The following is a 20,265-nucleotide window of genomic DNA, read 5'->3' as shown; positions in this document are numbered from 1 at the left end:
ACTAATGTTATTTAACAGATACTTGATCAATTAATTGTTAATCAGTAAACTATGCTCTGATTGGCCTTTCAGAGGCATCACATATTCTAATTCTCAAGACCTTAATTTTTGAAAAAAGAAAACTAAAAGATGCTGCAGGATGCCAATTATCCATTTGTGTCTGACTTTCTAAACAAACATAACATCTCTGGTAGTCTTCTTACAGCCTTCTACATGTACACAGTAATCATGTAACAACGAAGATTACATAAACATTTTATTCTCAGTCGGTAACTGGACATTGCCTTCAGCTGCAGGCGTGCAGGGAGCCTAATGACAAACCTTCTTTTACTTCATTTCAAGCACCCTTACCCTGGTGTCTTCTACCTGTAAGAGAAGCTCCAGACTTGTCAGATGAAAAGCTAATTTTCAATCTATATATGTATGTTTTACATTCTGCAGAACATTTTTTACCCTACACATTCCCAATGATTTGTCGCTCTACCTATTCACAAGCGCTTTTACTACGTTCTTTAAATAAAATATAAAATTCTAAGTAAAGTCAGTTTAGGAAACAGAACCTCTTTTTTCCAATCTGATAAACTTGTTATAATAGCAAGCAGAATACTTTGCACTAGACCTCCTGTTACCAAACCGGTCCAAAGACCCTTGGACCTCAAATGCACCTGAAACCCCAATACTATAGCCACTGGAATTCCTACTAGATAGTATGACCCAAGATTAATATAAGCCCCAGAACGCTGCCACCCGGTTCCTCTTGCGACTCCTACAAATACATAAGGCATGATTAAAGAAGGAAAGAGGAGACTGTCATTTTAGGAAAGCGCATATATTTTTGTAAAAAAAGAATAAAATTAAACCAGTAAGTTGATTACCAGAAAGTATCCCATGAATGTTGTCTAAGATCAATGTCAGACATATCAATGGAGTCATTCTTCTAACATAGTCCACTATTTCATTATCGCTTACAAATGCAAGTCCCAAAACATAGCGCAGGGAGAAAAGTACTGTCGCTGAAATGCCAACCTCTATAAATCCAAGAACCAAAACTGCCCAGACAGTCCTCCTAACAACCTTTGCATTTCCAGCCCCTAGCTCATTTGAAACCCGAATACTACAAATATTGGAGATACATTGAGTCCATACTACAAATTGCATTCATTTGTTTCATAAATTCTGAAAGAAAGCCTGACACACCTGGCAGCAGCTGAAAGAGAGTTTGAGGCAAAACTATGCAGGACAGCGACAGTGATACTGTTAAGTAAATAAGAAAAGAAGTGAGCAGTTGTTCAATTGGCTTGTCCTAAAATACCAACAACACAAAGGAAAGAAGCATTACCTAATTGAGAGCACTGAAGTCTCCAGTTGGGGATTTTTCATTACCCCAGCCAGAAGTATGACTATCTCACAGGCCCACCATTCGAGGCTGCAAGAAAACATTTTTGTTGAAAAACATTAGAGCAATAGTTAATACTTCAGTAGTAATTTTTGAGAAAATTGACTGAAGAAGATATGTGAACAAATTAGGCACTCCTTTTAAAATCGGTTTTAGGAGAACTGGTAGCTTGACAACTTTAGACCTCTCCTTACGTGGCGTAGCCACGTAGGTAACGACAATATTACCCAATTATGACATTTTGTGCAGCAACTAAGTTGCGAAATTATGACATTCCTTAGGAAGCATGATACTAAAATAGTGACGCAAAATACTAATATCGAAAAAATGATACTAAAATAGTGACGCAAAATACTAATATCGACAAAAATATAATGAAATAGGAAGTATAATTACCAAATCATGAGAGCAGATGGGATACCAATCTGGAAAAACTCCTTGATTGTACTAAAGACCTCCATAGAAAAAGGAGCACGAGTCTCAGCACAATTCGGTGAATACATGGCATAAAGTCCAAGAATGACGACATTGAACCAATATGATAGACCAATAGCAAGTGCTGCTCCGTTACTTCCTATGTGAAACTTAAAAACAAGAGCCCAGCAAACTGGGACATGAAATGCCAGAGTTGCAACTGAGCTTACGAGCAAAGGAAGAATCAGATACTGAGACTGCAAGTAGCGAATTAATAGTTGAAGAATAGCGTAAGGAAATAATGCTGGTATTGACCAGATCGAAAACTTTCCTGCTTGGTGTGAAATTAGGGGATCTTGGTGGAGTAGGATCAGAAGTTTTTCCATAAAAGTCCATGAGATAGCTACTGGTATGCAAAGTAAAAGCAGAGATATAATGGCGCCATAAGTGTATTTGGAAAGTTTTTTGTGCTGCTTCGCGCCATACGCTTGACCACACAATGTTTCCAGTGCACTGGCCATTCCATACTGTTTTTAAAAGAATCAATATTCAGTTACTTAAGACATTCAGCAAAATCTTGTTTGTCTTTTCGAACAAAACTTACCAGAACACTGAAGCCGGTAACATTTGTAAAAGACATGGAGACAACGGCACCAGAGAGATAAAGCTTTCCAACATGGCCAACCATTAAAGTGGACAAGAATCTTATCAAATACTGTGAAGTTGAAACAAGCAACATCGGTAAGAAAATGGAACCAATCCTTTTGGTCTCTGCTGCAAACTCGATCCATGTCGATTCTGCAACCATTTGTTTGTCTTCGTTATCTAGTGTCTTCACTGCCACACCTCCCTTTTCGTCTGCCATGGCTTCCTCTGTATGCTTAGCTACCTAGTAATTGCGTAATTGTGTTACTGTATTCCTAACCAAAGCGAGAAAATGCCAAACAAACTTTTTGTTTTTTGACATCAACAAAAGCGTTACTAAACATCAGCAACAAGAGAGTTCCAAATTATGATCAACCATATTTGCAGACAATGCCAAACTAATTAATTAGTACTATTACCTTAGATTAGCTGCACCTATGATGTAAGACTGTCCCTTAATAATTAACTATATTCTTGTGAATTTACAAATTTATGTACCCCAACACATTCATGTAAGTGTTTTTGTTTATAATTTATGTTGAATACCGCTAGTTTTCAGATCTGGGCTGAGTTTCCGAAACTTTTTAAATCTTGATCGAATACCATCAGATTTTAAATAATTTCATAAAATCTTTGTTGAATGCACCTATACTTTAATAGAGTATATAAAATTCAAATTGAAAACCCCGTATTTTGACATCCAAAAAAAACTTATGAAATCATGTAGCAGCCAAAATTACATAAGCATTGCAATATCACTCTGGAACGGGTCATCTTCTCCATCTCCTCCGCTTGCTATCGTGCAGGAAGCCTCACTGGTCATCTCCTCCACCTGCTGTCGTGCTGGGAGCCTAATGGCAAAACTATTTTTCACTTCTCAGCCGAAACTTTCATTCAACCACCCTTTCCCTGGTGTTTTGTACCTGCAACAGAAACTATGAATTAGTTAGCTAAAGTATATAGTTGTTTCACATTTTGCATACCATTTCTGAGACCTGCAATTTTCTTTTATTATCCGTTTGGGAAACTGGATTTCATTTGAAATTCTGAATTTAATTTAGCCCGAAGTAACAAATTTGAATAATATCAGAACTTGATATGAATTAAAATATAATTTGATAGAAGAAGTTGAATTTAATATAAATTATAATGATACAGAGTTCAATATAAAATAGAATTGAAATTGGTAAAACAATATATGAAGTTGGCTTCAATATCAATTAGAATTATAATTGATCGACCTAATAATTTGAATTAGAATAATTAAGTAAGGGTAATTAAGTAATTTCAGCAAGTACCGACCGACCAACTACCAAACTTTTAATGTTTCGTCTATAATATAGTATAGATATATATAACCAATGCACGGTCGTTTTTATCATTATATATTATAAATTATAATTTTAATAATATGTTACTTGTAGTATTCGATCTTATACTATTTGAATAATAATTTTTAAAATTATATCTAACGGTTCTCATCTAGATTGAGTAACCAAGAACCAACAACCAAATTTTTAATGTTTCGTCTCTAAATCCTAACTTGATTTTTAAACAATAATTTAAAATTTCACTATCTTTTGTATTTTTTTTGAATTCTTAATATAATAATAATAATAAAATTAGATTGATACTCGAATCTGAATATTATCGGATCTTGATATTATTCGTATCCGGATAGTATCTGTCGGATCCGGATTTAGATATATCATTTAAAAATTCTTGGATGTAGATCCGGATACAGATACTGATAAACATGCTGACTTACAAGCACACATCTATACTACATATAATTTATAATTTGGTTAACCCATTATTTTGGTTATACTTCTTTTATCACGACCGTCAGATATTTTTCATCAAATAAACAAAGCCCTTAGATCCATATACTAAAAAAATACACTTCATTAGTTATAAGGTTCAAATCTCGTCAACAACAAATATTTATATTATTATTTATAAAGATACATATAAGCTCTCAGGTTCGAATTCCGTTAACAAAAAATATTTATATTATTATTTATAAAGATACACATATGTTTTCAGGTTCAAATCTTAGCAATAACATACATTGACTTTATTATTTATAAATAAGATTTCAACAATCATATACTATTTATACTATTTTAACCTAACTTGAAATTATATACAAAAAAATTCTAAATATACAATCATTATTTAATATTAAATTATTTGTATAAGAAGGAATGCTGGAGCAAATTAACAAAAATGGACTTGTTAAAGCTCTATAGCAATTCAATGAATCTAGTGTAGCACCTAACTTAGAAATTAACACTTTGCTGGGGGAAAGTCCTTATTTGGATGTTCGTCCAATAATGGATTTGTTTGGATATTACTTATAAGTTAACTTATAACTTATAAGTCCGTAATAATTTATTAACGAGTGTTTGTCGATTCAACTTATAAGTCGAATTACTAAATTATGAGCAAGCTGATAAGTTGAATGTTGGTAGCGACATATTTTTTCTCAACTTATTTCTATTTTTCGCTTTTTTATTTAGTTTTAGAATATATGTTTTTAAATGTTAATCTAATTTAAATTTAATGAATTAAGACAATCAAATTTAAAAAATATTAATTTTGATTCATCCAGGTAAAAAAAATTCTGACTTATAAAGTAAAATTATCCAAACACTTATTTAACTTATAAGTATTCATTTAGTTATCACTTACAAGTCCTTATTCAATTTAAGTCATAAGCTACTTATTTTAAAATTTCCCAAACGGGCACAAATCAGCTTGAACACTATGTGATGACATTATCCTACTACCAATCTATCGCAACAAAATCGTCACCGTTTGAAGGTTTGTCAGGAGGATGAAGATTATTTATAGTAACTACTGATGTTTTCAACAGAAAACTTGATCAAATCAGTGTTATTTGAAAGGGTTCGTGTTATTAAGTAAACTATCCTCTAAATTGCAGGCATTACATGTCTACTTCTTAATTTTGCGAAAAAATAAGACTAAAAGATGCTGCGAAATGCCAGTTAACCAGCAAAAATTACAATAAACATTTTATAGCACTCTGGTAACTGGACATTGCCTTCGGCTGCAGTCGTGCAGGGAGCTAATGGCAAAAGATTTTTTCACTTTCGATTTCAAGCACCCTTACCTTCATCTATTTTACCCGAAAGAGAAGCTACAGATTCGTCAGATGAAATGCTAATTTTCAATCTATATGTATGTTTCTACATTTTACAGAACATTTTCCCCTCTTTACTTCCCCAATGATTTATCGCATTACCTATTCACAAGCGCTTTAACTACGTTCTTTAAATAAAATATAAAATTATACGTTAAAAAGTCAGTTTACAAAACATAACCTCTTTTTGTTGAAAAATAATCTTATTGAAAAATAATCTTAAACTTATTTTTATTTGTAGTAAATTAATAATGTTTTCTTATTTGATTTGTTCAGTTGATGACTTAGTCATGCTGTTAGTGGAGAAATTGTAGGACTCATAATAAGTGACAGGGGATTAGTAGGAGTTGTTAGGCCCATTACTAGTTTTCCTGATTTATAGCTACCAGTACGTTAGTTCATTTCTATATATTTTGTATCATTGATTAATGAAAAAACAGGTCTTTTGGTGTGCAAATCTGTGTGTGATTTGTGTTTTACTAGTGAGAAGTAAACATATATGTACTTATGTATATATAATCAGTTAAAATTCTACACTTTTTTCCAATATGATAAACCTGTTATAATAGCAAGGAGAATACTTTGCACCAGAACTCCCGTTACTAAACCGATCCAAAGACCCTGACCCTCAAATGCAGGGACGGAACTAGAAATTCAAATAAGTGGTCCTTGACCCTTGACCATCTCCATAGAAATTTCGGGTCAAGAAGGATGACACTGAACCAGGTTAGACCAATAGCAAGTGCTGCTCCTTCACTTCCCATTTGAAGCTTAAAAACTAGAGCACGGCAAACGACAAACAGAGACATGAAAAGCCAGAGTTGCAACTGAGCTTACGAGTAAAGAAGAATCAAATATAATCAAGAGAGATGCAAAGTATTCAAAATTAAACGAAGGAAGACGAATATCAATAAAATTTAGTTTCCACCGATACCTCAATAAAAATCATCGTGATCAACAAATTTATCTCTTAAGAATTTCTTGAAGCTATCAACGATGTGAAAAGAGAGAGCGGGAGAGAAACGATGAATGAGTTGCAACGTTACTTTGCGGATTGGTCTAGTTGTTTCTATGAATTGACGATGTTTTGGAAGTAAAAATATCGAGTAGTAGCTATGCAAGTACTCTGGTGTGGTTGCCACTTGTTATTGGTGTGAGCACTTGATTTGAGTATGTTGAAGGAAATGATCATTGAACATATGTATATATAGAAAATGAAGCAACAGAAGAAGCTAACTAATTACTTAAAATCATGTAAATTCTCCCACTTAACCACCGTAAACAATAGCATTAGCGTGATGCAACAACCCTCTACTAACAACATACATGAGGCCTTTGGATTAGATGATTTATTATATCTAAGCAAAAATAATGTTTTTTGTAACTTACCATTTATATGATCCTTCAGAACTGAATCCAGTCCCTGCAAATGTAGATTTGTTCGTCCATTCCTCTACAGGATCTATCTTGGACTAGAACTGCTAACTAATAGATGATAGCACCTCCTCGATGGTATAGCTGCTGGTGTGAAAAAATCTCTCAAGCCTTGTAACTTTCTTTGCAAATCCTTGATCCTCAACAATAATATGTTCTTCATAGTCTTGACTCTCGAGGATGTTTCTCTGGTGCTGAGTTCATTCTTCAAAGAGGGAGGACTTGTAAACTACAATATGAACTCAAAGCAAATAACTTATTTATTCCTTCTGAAAACACAACATATTTAAAGAGAAAACTACGATCACCTATATCTAAAAATAAGGAAACCACCACTACAACTACAACTAGAATAAAGGAAACAAACTTTTACTAAATCAACTATCGTCCACTAGCCAATAATGCTAAAGACTAGGACTCTTATTTGACTAAACTTATCATTCCCTCCCTTGAACTAGACTGCATTTGCAGCTAGTTAACTCCTGAAATCTCACAAACTCCAAGCTTCTTTCTCAGCTCCCGAAATGTCTCCAATTTCAGCGGTTTAGTAAGAATGTCTGCTAACTGATTTCTTGTTCCACAAAACTGAAGCTACACAACTCCATCGTTCACAAGTTCCCTTAGAAAATGATAGCGCACATCAATGTGCTTGCTCCTGCCATGCATTACTGGATTCTTTGATAGCTTAATTATTGAGCTATTGTCACAAAAAATCAGAGTACTTTCAATACCTCTGTAGCCTATCTTCTTTAGTACCCTTTGCATCCATATAGCTTGACAACTACTCCCTGCAGCTGCTACAAACTCAGCTTCTGTCGTACTTAAAGTTACTATGGGTTGCTTTCGAGATGACCAAGCTACTGCAGCCCCACTTAGCATAAAAACATAACCTGACATACTTCTTCTATCCTCAATCGATCCAGCATAGTCACTATCAGTAAAGCCAATCAATACATGATTTCCTTCCTTTTTGTAAAGAATACCAAACTTTGTTGTTCCTTGCAGGTAACGTAGAATTCGTTTTGCTGACTCATAGTGAATTGATGTAGGTCTTGACATGTACCTGCTAAGTAAGCTAACTGCATACATTATGTCTGACCTTGTTGCAATTAAATACATTAGACTTCCAATCAGCTGCTTGTAAAACGAACCATCCATCTCCACACCATCTTCATCCTTAGAGATTTTAATTCCTGGAACCATTGGATTTTCAACAGAATTGCAATGCTCCATTCCAAACCTCCTCAACACCTCCATTACATACTTTGTTTGACTGATAAATATACCACCATTGAACTGAACCACCTCAATGCCAAGAAAATACCTCATCTTACCCAAGTCTGACATATCAAATTCTTTCATCATAGACTCTTTAAATTCACATATCATTCTTTCATCATCTCCAGTAAATATTAAATCATCAACATACAAACTAATAATCAAACATTTACCTTGTTCGACTTTGGTAAACAACGTTTGCTCACTATCCTCCTTCTTGAAACCTTCCCTTTTGAAGTATGACTCAATCCTGCTGAACCACGCTCGCGGCGCCTGCTTGAGCCCGTACAAAGCTTTGTTAAGCTTATAGACCTTCTGCTCCTCATTCTTTCTTTCATAACCCCTTGGTTGCTCCACATACACATTCTCAGTTATCTTTCCCTGAAGAAATGCTGATTTTACATCAAGCTGAAATACACACCACCCTCTTTGTGCAACAAGAGCTAGAATCATTCGAACTGTGTCCATACGAGCTACATGAGCATAAACTTCTTTATAATCAATTCCGTATTCCTGTGCATATCCCTTGGCAACCAGACGAGCCTTGTATTTTTGTACTTCTCCAAGCTCATTTAACTTTATTTTGTATACCCATTTGACTCCAATATTTTTTGCTCCTTTTGGCAGCTCCATGAGATCCCACGTGTTGTTCTTCTCAATTGACCTCATTTCCATATCCATAGCTTCCCTCCACTTCTTGTCTGTTACTGCCTCATCAAATATAGTAAGATCGGAATAAACAGCAGTAGCAAATAAAACTAAGTGAGTCTGTACCTCTTCCTCCTCCTCAGAAAAACCTTCTCCAGAAACATAGTCATCCATCCATCCCGGTGTTCTTCTATTTCGAGGTTCTATTAGTGGAGAGTCCTCTGCATTTTCTTCTTCATTTCCACCACCGAAATCTGCATTTTCTTCATCTGTATTTTCATCTTCTCCATCTGCATTTGTTTCCTCTTCTCCATCTGTATTTGTTTCCTCCCTTTCTTCACTTGTCTCATCTTCCCATTCCAAATCAAAAATGTTGTCTTCTTCAGTGTTCTTTTCCCAATCCCATTGTTTATCTTCGTCAAAGACAACGTCCCGACTGATAATAATCCTATTGGAAATTGGATCAAATAATCGGTATGCCTTTGTTGGTTCACTTACACCAAAAAGAACACAACAACTACTTTTATCTTCGAGTTTTGTTCGTCTAGCATCAGGTACATGAGCATGTGTTATACAACCAAAGACTCTTAAGTGTCCAACTGAAGGCTTCTCCCCATACCAAGCTTCCTCTGGCGTTGATTCTTTCACTGCTGCTGTTGGGCATCGATTAAGAACGTAGACTTCCCAATTTACTGCCTCTGCCCAGAATTTTTTGGAACATTCTTCTCAATCAACAAACTCCTCACCATATTCATCACGGTTCTATTCTTTCGCTCCGCAACTCCATTCTGCTGTGGTGTATAAGCAGCTATTAATTGTCGCTTGATCCCATTCTTCTCACAAATTTTTTTGAATTCACCTGATGTGAATTCACCTCCGTGATCAGTTCTTAGGCATTTAATGGATTTCTCCATTTCCTTTTCAACAAGAGCCTTATATATCTTAAAGGTACTGAATGCATCTGACTTATGAGTAAGAAAATAAACCCACGTCTTTCTACTATAGTCATCAATGAAACAAATGAAGTACCTCTTTTTGCCTTCTGAAGCTGGAGAAATCGGGCCACAAATGTCAGCATGAACCAGTTCCAATTTTACCGATGCTCTCCATGTGCTTTTCTTTGGAATTACATCTCTATGCTGCTTTCCTTTCAAACAATCAGCGCACACAACTTCACCTGCTGAGAAACTTGGCAAGTCGTTTACTATCCCCTTTTTCTATAACATCTTCAATCCTTGGTGACTAAGATGACCGAATCTTCGGTGCCAGAGATAAGCCACGTCTTCAGTGATAACTTGGAGATAATCCTCTTCCTTGTTTTCTTTGTTGATTGGTTTGGCTTTTGATGTCAACACAAACATCCGATTTTCTGTCATGTTGGTTTGAAATACCAAGCCCTTTGTGTTGTGATAAATGCGACACTCATTTGATTTCATTAGTACAGCCAAGCCTTTTTCTTGCAACTGTCCAACACTGAGAAGATTATTCTTCAAACCAGGCACATAGTACACATCTCGTACAATATAATTAACCCCTTTGATAGTTAAACAAACACTTTCCTTTCCGGCAACATTCATAGTTGCAGAGTTTCCCAATCTGACCACCTTGCTGAATCCTTTCTTTACATCACAGAAGAGAGATAAATCACCACACATGTGATTGCTGCACCCGGAGTCAATGTACCACACAACATCTTTATCATCTTCAAGCGTCTCAATATATGCCATTAGCACCATCTCCTCAGATTCTTCCATACCTGCATAATTTGCCTGACACTCGTACTGAAAATGTCCAAGCTTATGACACTTGTAACACTCAATTGTTGCCTTACTCCATGGTTGACGACCCCTACCTCTGCATTGTCCTCGACCTCCTCGAAAACAAGTTTTTCGTTGTCCTCCTCTACCATAGTTGTCTTCATGAGTTACCTTTAAGGCCTGCTCATCTTCTCCACCCGTTTTAAACTTTTGCTCATGAACGAGCAGAGAACTCTGTAAGACATTCACAGACAGCTGATCTATGTCCTTGGCTTCCTCAATGGAACAAACAATATAGTTCCACTTATCAGTAAGAGTTCTCAAAATCTTCTCAACGATCTTGACATCATCCACATCTTCTCCATAATTCCTCATGTCATTTGCAACCGTCATTACTTTACCAAAGTAATCAGTGATTGCTTCACCTTGCTTCATTGCTAAGACCTCAAAATCCCGGCGTAAACGATTGAGTTGAGCTCTCTTTACTCGAGCATTTCCTTGACACTTCACCTTCATAGAATCCCAGAGCTGTTTAGATGTCTCCTTCTGAGTGATTGTCTTCAGAATTGACTTGTCAAGTGACTGAAACAAGTAATTCTTAGCCTTCAAATCCTTCAGCTTCATCTCCTCTAAGCTCGTTATTTCCGCTGGTGTCAATCCATCCCTACTAGCTGGCTCAGTATAACCCTTTTCAACAACAACCCAATACTCCTTATAACGAAGGTTATTCTTCATGACCATGCTCCAATGATCGTAGTCACCATCAAACTTCGGAATGGAGGCTACTGCAAAGTTTGCTTCTGAACTCATCTCTTGTACTCCCTCAAGTGTTTAGTAATATTTTTCAGATCTCTCAAGCCACTCGCTCTGATACCAAATGTAAACTACAATATGAACTCAAAGCAAATAACTTATTTATTCCTTCTGAAAATGCAACATATTTAAAGAGAAAACTACAATCACCTATATCTAAAAATAAGGAAACTACCACTACAACTAGAATAAAGGAAACAAACTTTTACTAAATCAACTATCGTCCACTAGCCAATAATGCTAAAGACTAGGACTCTTATTTGACTAAACTTATCAGGACTATGGGGAGTATTCTATTGGTTCAATACATTTGGTACCTTCATTGGATACAGTTTACGGCGGATGAGCCCAGAAACAATATCGTGCAAAATGAATATGTAAATTATATTAACGCAAACTCATTCATTCAAAAAAGATGTTGAGAACGAGTTAAAAAATTCAATCATTAACTGGTCAATTGAATTAATCATAAGATAAGTTACTGCATATACATTTGCAAGACTCACATCATGTTTTGCATTGCTAATCAACCAGAACTCTGTTTTCTGAGCAAAACCGAAAAAAATCTGCAGACTGTGAACTACTAATTACAGTCATAGCTTTAATATGTATTTTTTTTGGTAATTATAGCTTCAATGTTTAGGCAAATGAACACCATGTGTATAAGATATTGAACCAAGGTTATTTTACAAATTTGGAAAAAATTAATAAATACTCCCTCAGTCCCTTTCAATTATTTACATTTCTGGGGAAGTGTCCGACACGTATTTTAAGGTGCATAAAAAGTATAGTTATGTAATTTATTTTTACAATTTTCTTTTTCTGAATAAAAGTTGAATATTTTAATTTTTATTCAGAAAAATAAAATTATAAAAAAAAATTACAGAACTATACTTTATATGCCCCTTAAAATGCGTGTTAAACACTTTCTAAAAAATGTAAACAATTGAAAGGAACGGAGGGAGTATATGTTAACCAGAAAAGCCGCTTATTACTTATTAGTGACAACAACTTGTTGCTGAAGTTTAGGAGTTCGACTTGTGCGTATGTAATCGATTAGGAAAAAAAAACCTGTATACCTTTGGAATCCAGGGCATTAGTCAGTCTATTAATTTAGTACCCCAAAGGCCCAAACTTTCACTTTAAAACTTTACTTCATATCTTCTTAATTTGAAAAGAAAATTGATAAATGAACTACATACTTTACAACCAATTCCTTTTTCTAAAGTATGCAAATTACATCATTATCATTGGTTCTAAGAAAATATGGATAAAAATCAGAGATGATAAAAAATACTACGTATATTTTAAGTTTTTTGCAATTTTAATATCGTAAGAAAATATTAGTAAAAAAAGGGTTTGTAATAAAAAATAATCTAATATGCAACCTTTTTTCGGTTTTTGTTTTATTTGAGATTGTATCTGGTTGCATTAAGTATGCTTATTTTTGCAAAAAAATTAAAAAAATTATATTTTTTTTGCAAATAGATGATAATCAACTCGTCACTATAGTCGCAATCTGGAGTGCACTTGTAGCGTATATTAATAAGCACGTGAAAAGCATGGGGTGTCTGATGTGCAGAGATGAATATATTGTTAGAAAATTAGGATTTTAGAGCTTAATTTAATTATGTTCTTGATGTTAATCCTAAAATCTAATGATTAAAAATTGTTCAATGATATTTGAACTTAAATTTTCATGTATGGTTTTAAGAATTTTCTTAATGAAATCCATATGAAATGAGAGTTGAAAGTAGCTTGGAAAAGCTTGGAAAAATTTGAGAATGTTTGTCCCACATTAAAATAAATAAAGGAGGTTGTGTGCTTTATATGGTATTACCCACATGAGTAGTATACAACTACTAAGGTGTGTGATGGTCCATTGTGTTGTTGTGTGCTTCACGCGCGCGCGCACACACGCACGCGCGCCCCGCCACGCACCGGACCGGATCGAAGGGTGATTTGGGCGAATGTCTCGGCGTCTCGCGTACGCGAGGCGACCTGGGCGAGGATTTTATTTATTTGAGAATTAATTTTAATTCGAATTTATTTATCAGTGATTGGATTATTATCAGCTCAGAAATTAACTTAAGTTCTGATAATAATGTGGGTTTTAATGGGTGTTAATGTGAAAAGCTGTTACAAGTAATTTAAATTCAAAATCTGATCAGTTTTGATTTTTTATTAATGAAGCAGTTTAATTCAGACATTAAGTGTGTGGACAGTTTCATTTTTTCCTCTCCTATAAATAGAGGTTAAAGTGAATGTATTATACACACTACATTCTCTTCTCTTCTCTTCAACCTCTCTGCATTTCTCTCCCAAAAGTCCTGAAGTGCTGATATTTTCCGGCGACTGAGGTGCTGGTCGAAGTGGAGCTTTTGTTGCTGCTGTTAACATAAACTCCGAGCTGTTTTATCCTGGTGGAGATATTGTGCGCATCCCAAACGCAGCAGGTAGGGGCAATATTCTCTTCAAGAGCAGCCAGGACTTCGAGCAAGGCCTGGTGACTCAGCTGTGATCATTTTTCTTGACATTTTGTATCTGTGAACCTTTATTTCAGTCACTGTTAAAAGCTATGGTTCCAGGTACATCTTTCTTTCTCTCTTCGTTATTTCAGTTACTGATTTTGTTTACCTGCATGTTTTGTTTTGTTAACTGTGGTCTTGGCCTAAACTTGCTAAATTCTTTATACACTTGCTTCTATGTTGCTATATTTGTTAGTGAGATTTACAACATTCTTGAAGAGAATATTAGTTATATAGAATTTAGCATAATGGTTAACGAAAGTGAGGTTATCGTTGGTGGTGGTAGCAGTTCGGGTGCAACTGTTGGGGCCATTGATTGGACCACCTATAGTTTCCCACAGGCTGTTGAACTAACCGGTTTACCGGAGAAATTCAACGGTGGCATTGGCTTTTCTCGCTGGCAGAAAAGGATGAAGTTGTGGTTGACTATAAAGGGTCTGTGGCCGGTTGTGGAATATGAGAAACCAGTAGTGGATCAAGAGAAGGCTGACACAGTTAAGGCTTTTGCGAAGTGGGCTGAGAAGGATGGAGTGGCTAGGGCAGCAATTCTGGCGGCACTAACAAACACTTTGTTTGATGTCTATTCTTCTGATGCCTACTCCGCAAAACTCTTATGGGAGAAGCTGGACCAGACACATAATACTGACTCACAAGGTCTAGAAAAGTATTCTGTAGCAAGGTTCCTCGAGTTCAAGCTGGTGGACAATAAGTCCATGACTGAGCAGGTGCATGAGTTCGAGATAATAGTGCATGCTTTGAAGGAGTCTGGAATGAATCTCCCGGAGAAGTTCAAGGTGATGAGTGTGATTGAAAAACTCCCGAAGTCTTGGGAAGAGTTCTCTCTCTCCCTGAAAAGACAGAAAGGAGAGATCACCTGGACCAACCTTATGCTGGACATCTCGGTGCAAGAACAACACAAGTCCAAACAGGGACATGTGATGCCAACTGAACACGGTACCTCAAAGGTAAACATAACAACTGTAGGACAAAAGAGGAAGACTTTTGCTAAGAAAGCTAATAGTAATAAACCTAAGAGTGACAAGGACAAGGCCAAGAAACCCAAGGCAAACAAACCATGCTGGTCTTGTGGGCAGGTTGGGCACTGGAGTAAGGACCGCCCTACGAAGAAAGCGAAGAAAACCGAGGTAGCGCAAGCAAATGTTGTGCTTGGAACCGCAAGTGGGCCTGTAGTGAACATGGTTGTTGGTGAGGCTACGGCTTCTGAAACCGACGTTGACCGGTATGTATCCTACAAACTTGTGATATTTTCTACCTATCTGTCAAATGAATGGTTGATAGATACTGGAGCTAATGTACATATTTGTGCTGATATTAGTTTATTTGTATCTTATCAACAGAGTCATAGCCTGACTGTGAAGATGGGGAATGCTAGTGTTGCTCAAGTATATGGAGTTGGAAACGTGGATCTGAAGTTCCCTTCAGGATGTATTCTATCTCTGATGAGAGTGCATCATGTTCCCAACATGCGTAGAAATATAATAAGTGGAAGCTGTTTAGTTTCTAGTGGTTTTGAAATTTCGTTCAAGTGTAATAAAGTAGTTCTTATTCACACTGGTACATTCTTTGGCAAGGGTTACTTGTCAAATGGTTTATTTGTTATTAATGCGGATCCCGTTTTGGGAAATTTGAATAATAATGTTATTCCTACTGTTAACTGTATTGAATCCTCAAATATATGGCATGCTAGACTAGGTCATTTAAACTTTGGTGCTCTTAAGAACATGATGAACTTAGAGTTGATTCCAAAATATACCATAGAAAAGAATTCTAAATGTCAAGTATGTGTGTCTGCTAAACAGATAAGGAAACCTTTTCATAACGTTGTTAGGGATTCAGACTTGTTAGATTTAGTACACACTGATATTTGTGAATTTGGTGGTGTGTTGACCAAGGACCAGTTTAGATACTTCATTACTTTTATAGATGATAGTAGTAGATACTGTTATGTTTATTTACTTAGACATAAGGATGAAGCACTTAGTAAATTCATTATATATAAAACTGAAGTAGAAAAACAAACTAGTAAGCTACTTAAAAGATTGAGATCTGATAGAGGTGGTGAGTATACGAGTAATGCTTTTAATGAATTTTGTGCTAACAATGGTATAATTCATAAAGTTACTCCACCATACACACCTGAGTCTAATGGGGTTGCTGAGCGAAAGAACAGGACATTTAAAGATATGATTAATAGTATGCTTATTAACTCTGGGTTGCCTAAATACATGTGGGGAGAGGCTCTAAATACGGCTTTCCATATTTTGAATAGAGTCCCTCTGAAACACATGGATAAAACACCCTTGGAGTTATGGAAAGGCAGGATGACTAGTCTTAAGTATCTTCGTGTGTGGGGGTGCCTTGCTAAGGTGCTTGTTTCTGAACATAAGAGAAAGAAACTAGGTCCAAAGACTGTTGAATGTATCTTTCTGGGCTATCTTGAAACCACTACAGCTATGAGATTTTTAGTGTTAAAATCTGACGTAGATGGTATAGTGGTAAATACGATAGTTGAATTTCGAGATGCGACATTCTTTGAGGATGTTTACCCTATGAAAACTGGAATACCTGAAATGATTTTTGATGAAGATCCTACTCACACATCAAGTTCTATTCCTGATCATGTGGAAAAGATGACAAATGTGGGGGCGGAACCTAGTAGTAGCTCTAGTCCTAAGGAACTAGAGGAACCAAGGAGAAGTAAGCGTGCAAAGGTAGTCAAGGATTTTGGAGGTGATTTCATCACTTACAATATCGAGGACGAACCTTTAACTTTCCGGCAAGCTATGGATTCTTCTGAGTCAAGGCACTGGAAGGGCGCTGTCAAGAGTGAAATTGACTCTATTATTTCTAATGGAACATGGGAGTTGGTTGATCTCCCTCCTGGGTGTTCTACTATTGGGTGCAAATGGGTCTTTAAAAGGAAGTTGAACCCTGACGGCTCAATAGAAAAGTACAAAGCTAGACTGGTAGCTAAGGGTTTTAAGCAAAATGAAGGAATTGATTACTTTGATACATACTCTCCGGTTGCAAGAATGGTAACAATCCGAATGCTTATAACTTATAGCATTGGCTTCAGTCCATGGTCTTATCGTCCATCAGATGGATGTAAAGACAACTTTTTTTCATGGTGAACTTGAAGAAGAGATTTATATGGATCAGCCTGAAGGATTTGTTGCATCAGGCAATGAAAGGAAAGTATGTAAGTTGATCAAATCCATCCATGGCTTGAAACAAGCTCCCAGAGATTGGCATAAAAAGTTTGATGAAACTGTATTGCCTTTCAGTTATAAGATTAATGAAAGTGATAAGTGTGTCTACACTAAAGTTAAAGGTAATGAGTGTGTTATTTTGTGCCTATATGTGGATGACATTTTACTGTTTGGAACCAATATTGAGATTATTAACGAGACTAAAGAGTTCTTGAAAAGGCATTTTGAAATGAAGGATATGGTGAGGCAAGTGTGATTCTTGGAATCAAACTGATTCATTCCACTGAAGGAATAACCTTGACTCAATCTCATTATATAGAGAAATCTATACTTGAGAAATATGGTTATTCACAGTGTAGAATCGCTAGTACACCCTATGATTCGAAAGTTGCCCTTGTCAAGAATACTTCAGGAGTGCCTGTGTCTCAGTTAAGGTATTCTCAGATTATTGGGAGCTTGCAGTATCTTGCTAACTGTACTAGACCAGATATTTCATATTCTGTGTCTAAATTGGCTAGATATACAAGCTGTCCAAACAGAACTCATTGGGATGCTCTTGATAGAGTACTTAGATATCTAAAAGGCACAATGTACCTTAGTTTACACTACAGGAGATTTCCTGGTGTGCTTGAAGGGTACAGTGATGCAAGTTGGATAGCTAAGAAGTCTGGTTCCAATGGAGTGACTGGATACGTGTTCACCTTGGCTGGTGGAGCAATATCCTAGAAGTCAAGCAGACAGACTATAGTTACTCGGTCTACTTTTGAGGCTGAGTTGTGTGCACTTGATGCCACAGGGACGGAGGCTGAATGGTTACACGGACTTATGTCTGCAATACCTGTAGTAAGCAGACCGCTTCCTGCTATTGCTATTCACTGTGATAGTCGAACAACTATCGACAAGATTAGCAGTAAAAAGCATAATGCTAAAACTAAGAGACACATCCAAGTTAGACTCAAGTCTATAAGGGGTTTAGTGACTGATAGGATCATAGCTATAGAGTTCATAGGAACTCAGAATAATATAGCTGATCCTCTTACTAAAGGACTGGAACCTGTAGTGGTCCTTAAGTCAAGGTTGGGGATGGGACTGTCAACCTATCATAATTCATCAACAGTGGGAACCCAATACACATGAGAGGAGATCCCTCGAAGTGTATTCAATGGGTAATAACAAGCTGTAAGGATGAATTGGTAGTACCTTTGCTATATAGTTAATACTATAGTATCTGAGTCTATCCCCTGTAAACCTAGAAGGTACTGACACTGCCAGAAAAGCAAGAGTGTTAAAACTCTGAATGGGATCAAGTCATTTGACGAGATAGAGGCAGTATATCTCTGGAGATGCCCAGCTAAGCAAATGTAATTGTGTGGTCGCAATTAGAGGATAGGGTTAATCCTTGAAGCATTCGATGAACAGGATCGAGACATGACCATTAATGTCTCAAAGCCGTAGATTGGCACCATAACCTTTGACTTGTCGTCGTCTATGGAATATGATTATACTAAACGGATTAAGATTCAAGGTGAAACATTCCATCCGAGTCCGATAGCCATTGAAGTAGAGGAATTAGGAGGGTTCAAACCCGGAAGGGTACCGACTCTGAAAAACAAGTCATGATGGGAAATTGATCGCATTTCTGTATGGATTTGTGGGGGATTATTAGAAAATTAGGATTTTAGAGCTTAATTTAATTATGTTCTTGATGTTAATCCTAAAATCTAATGATTGAAAATTGTTCAATAATATTTGAACTTAAATTTTCATGTATGGTTTTAAGAATTTTCTTAATGAAATCCATATGAAATGAGAGTTGAAAGTAGCTTGGAAAAGCTTGGAAAAATTTGAGAATGTTTGTCCCACATTGAAATAAATAAAGGAGGTTGTGTGCTTTATATGGTATTACCCACATGAGTAGTATACAACTACTAAGGTGTGTGATGGTCCATTGTGTTGTTGTGTGCTTCACGCGCACACACCCGCGCGCCCCGCCCCGCCACGCCACGGACCGGACCGGGTCGAAGGGCGATTTGGGCGAATGTCTCGGCATCTCGCGTACGCGAGGCGACCTGGGCGAGGATTTTATTTATTTGAGAATTAATTTTAATTCGAATTTATTTATCAATGATTGGATTATTATAAATTGTTGGGCTTAGTCTAAATACCTTGAACCTGGACAAATAATATAATCTGATCTGTAACTGATGAATAAAATCAGAACTTAAGTTCTGATATGATATCTCAGAACTTAACTTAAGTTCTGATATCAGAACTTATATCAGATCAGAAATTAACTTAAGTTCTGAGGTGTTAATGTGAAAAGCTGTTACAAGTAATTTAAATTCAAAATCTGATCAGTTTTGATTTTTTATTAATGAAGCAGTTTAATTCAGACATTAAGTGTGTGGACAGTTTCATTTTTTCCTCTCCTATAAATAGAGGTTAAAGTGAATATATTATACACACTACATTCTCTTCTCTTCTCTTCAACCTCTCTGCATTTCTCTCCCAAAAGTCCTGAAGTGCTGATATTTTCCGGCGACTGAGGTGCTGGTCGAAGTGGAGCTTTTGTTGCTGCTGTTAACATAAACTCCGAGCTGTTTTATCCTGGTGGAGATATTGTGCGCATCCTAAACGCAGCAGGTAGGGGCAATATTCTCTTCAAGAGCAGCCAGGACTTCGAGCAAGGCCTGGCGACTCAGCTGTGATCATTTTTCTTGGCATTTTGTATCTGTGAACCTTTATTTCAGTCACTGTTAAAAGCTATGGTTCCGGGTACATCTTTCTTTCTCTCTTCGTTATTTCAGTTACTGATTTTGTTTACCTGCATGTTTTGTTTTGTTAACTGTGGTCTTGGCCTAAACTTGCTAAATTCTTTATATACTTGCTTCTATATTGCTATATTTGTTAGTGAGATTTACAACATATATATACTCATCTACTATCATAATAATGT

At 36.3% G+C, this 20,265-nt stretch overlaps 1 protein-coding gene and 1 long non-coding RNA gene across 2 annotated transcripts; both read right to left on the bottom strand.

The window, feature by feature from the left end:
- Positions 1 to 22: 22 nt before the first annotated feature.
- Positions 23 to 2,549, bottom strand: LOC141705306 (protein DETOXIFICATION 14-like). The gene is made up of 7 exons (XM_074508324.1): positions 2,415 to 2,549; positions 1,793 to 2,337; positions 1,340 to 1,426; positions 1,198 to 1,254; positions 876 to 1,114; positions 561 to 766; positions 23 to 366 (listed from the first exon to the last, which is right to left on the bottom strand). Exons 1-7 carry the CDS (start codon positions 2,547 to 2,549, stop codon positions 328 to 330), a joined length of 1,308 nt encoding a protein of 435 aa, XP_074364425.1. The 3' UTR covers positions 23 to 327.
- A 14-nt stretch (positions 2,550 to 2,563) lies between these two features.
- Positions 2,564 to 6,774, bottom strand: LOC141705318 (uncharacterized). The gene is made up of 3 exons (XR_012568296.1): positions 6,556 to 6,774; positions 3,196 to 3,378; positions 2,564 to 2,699 (listed from the first exon to the last, which is right to left on the bottom strand). It is a non-coding gene; the product is annotated as an uncharacterized LOC141705318 (long non-coding RNA).
- Between the last annotated feature and the right edge of the window lie 13,491 nt (positions 6,775 to 20,265).

This window comes from Apium graveolens, chromosome 2 (assembly GCF_009905375.1).
Source record: "Apium graveolens cultivar Ventura chromosome 2, ASM990537v1, whole genome shotgun sequence".
NCBI classification, from domain to species: Eukaryota; Viridiplantae; Streptophyta; class Magnoliopsida; order Apiales; family Apiaceae; genus Apium; species Apium graveolens.
The sequence above is the reverse complement of the archived record's forward strand: the minus strand, read 5'-3'. Positions and strand labels throughout refer to the sequence as shown.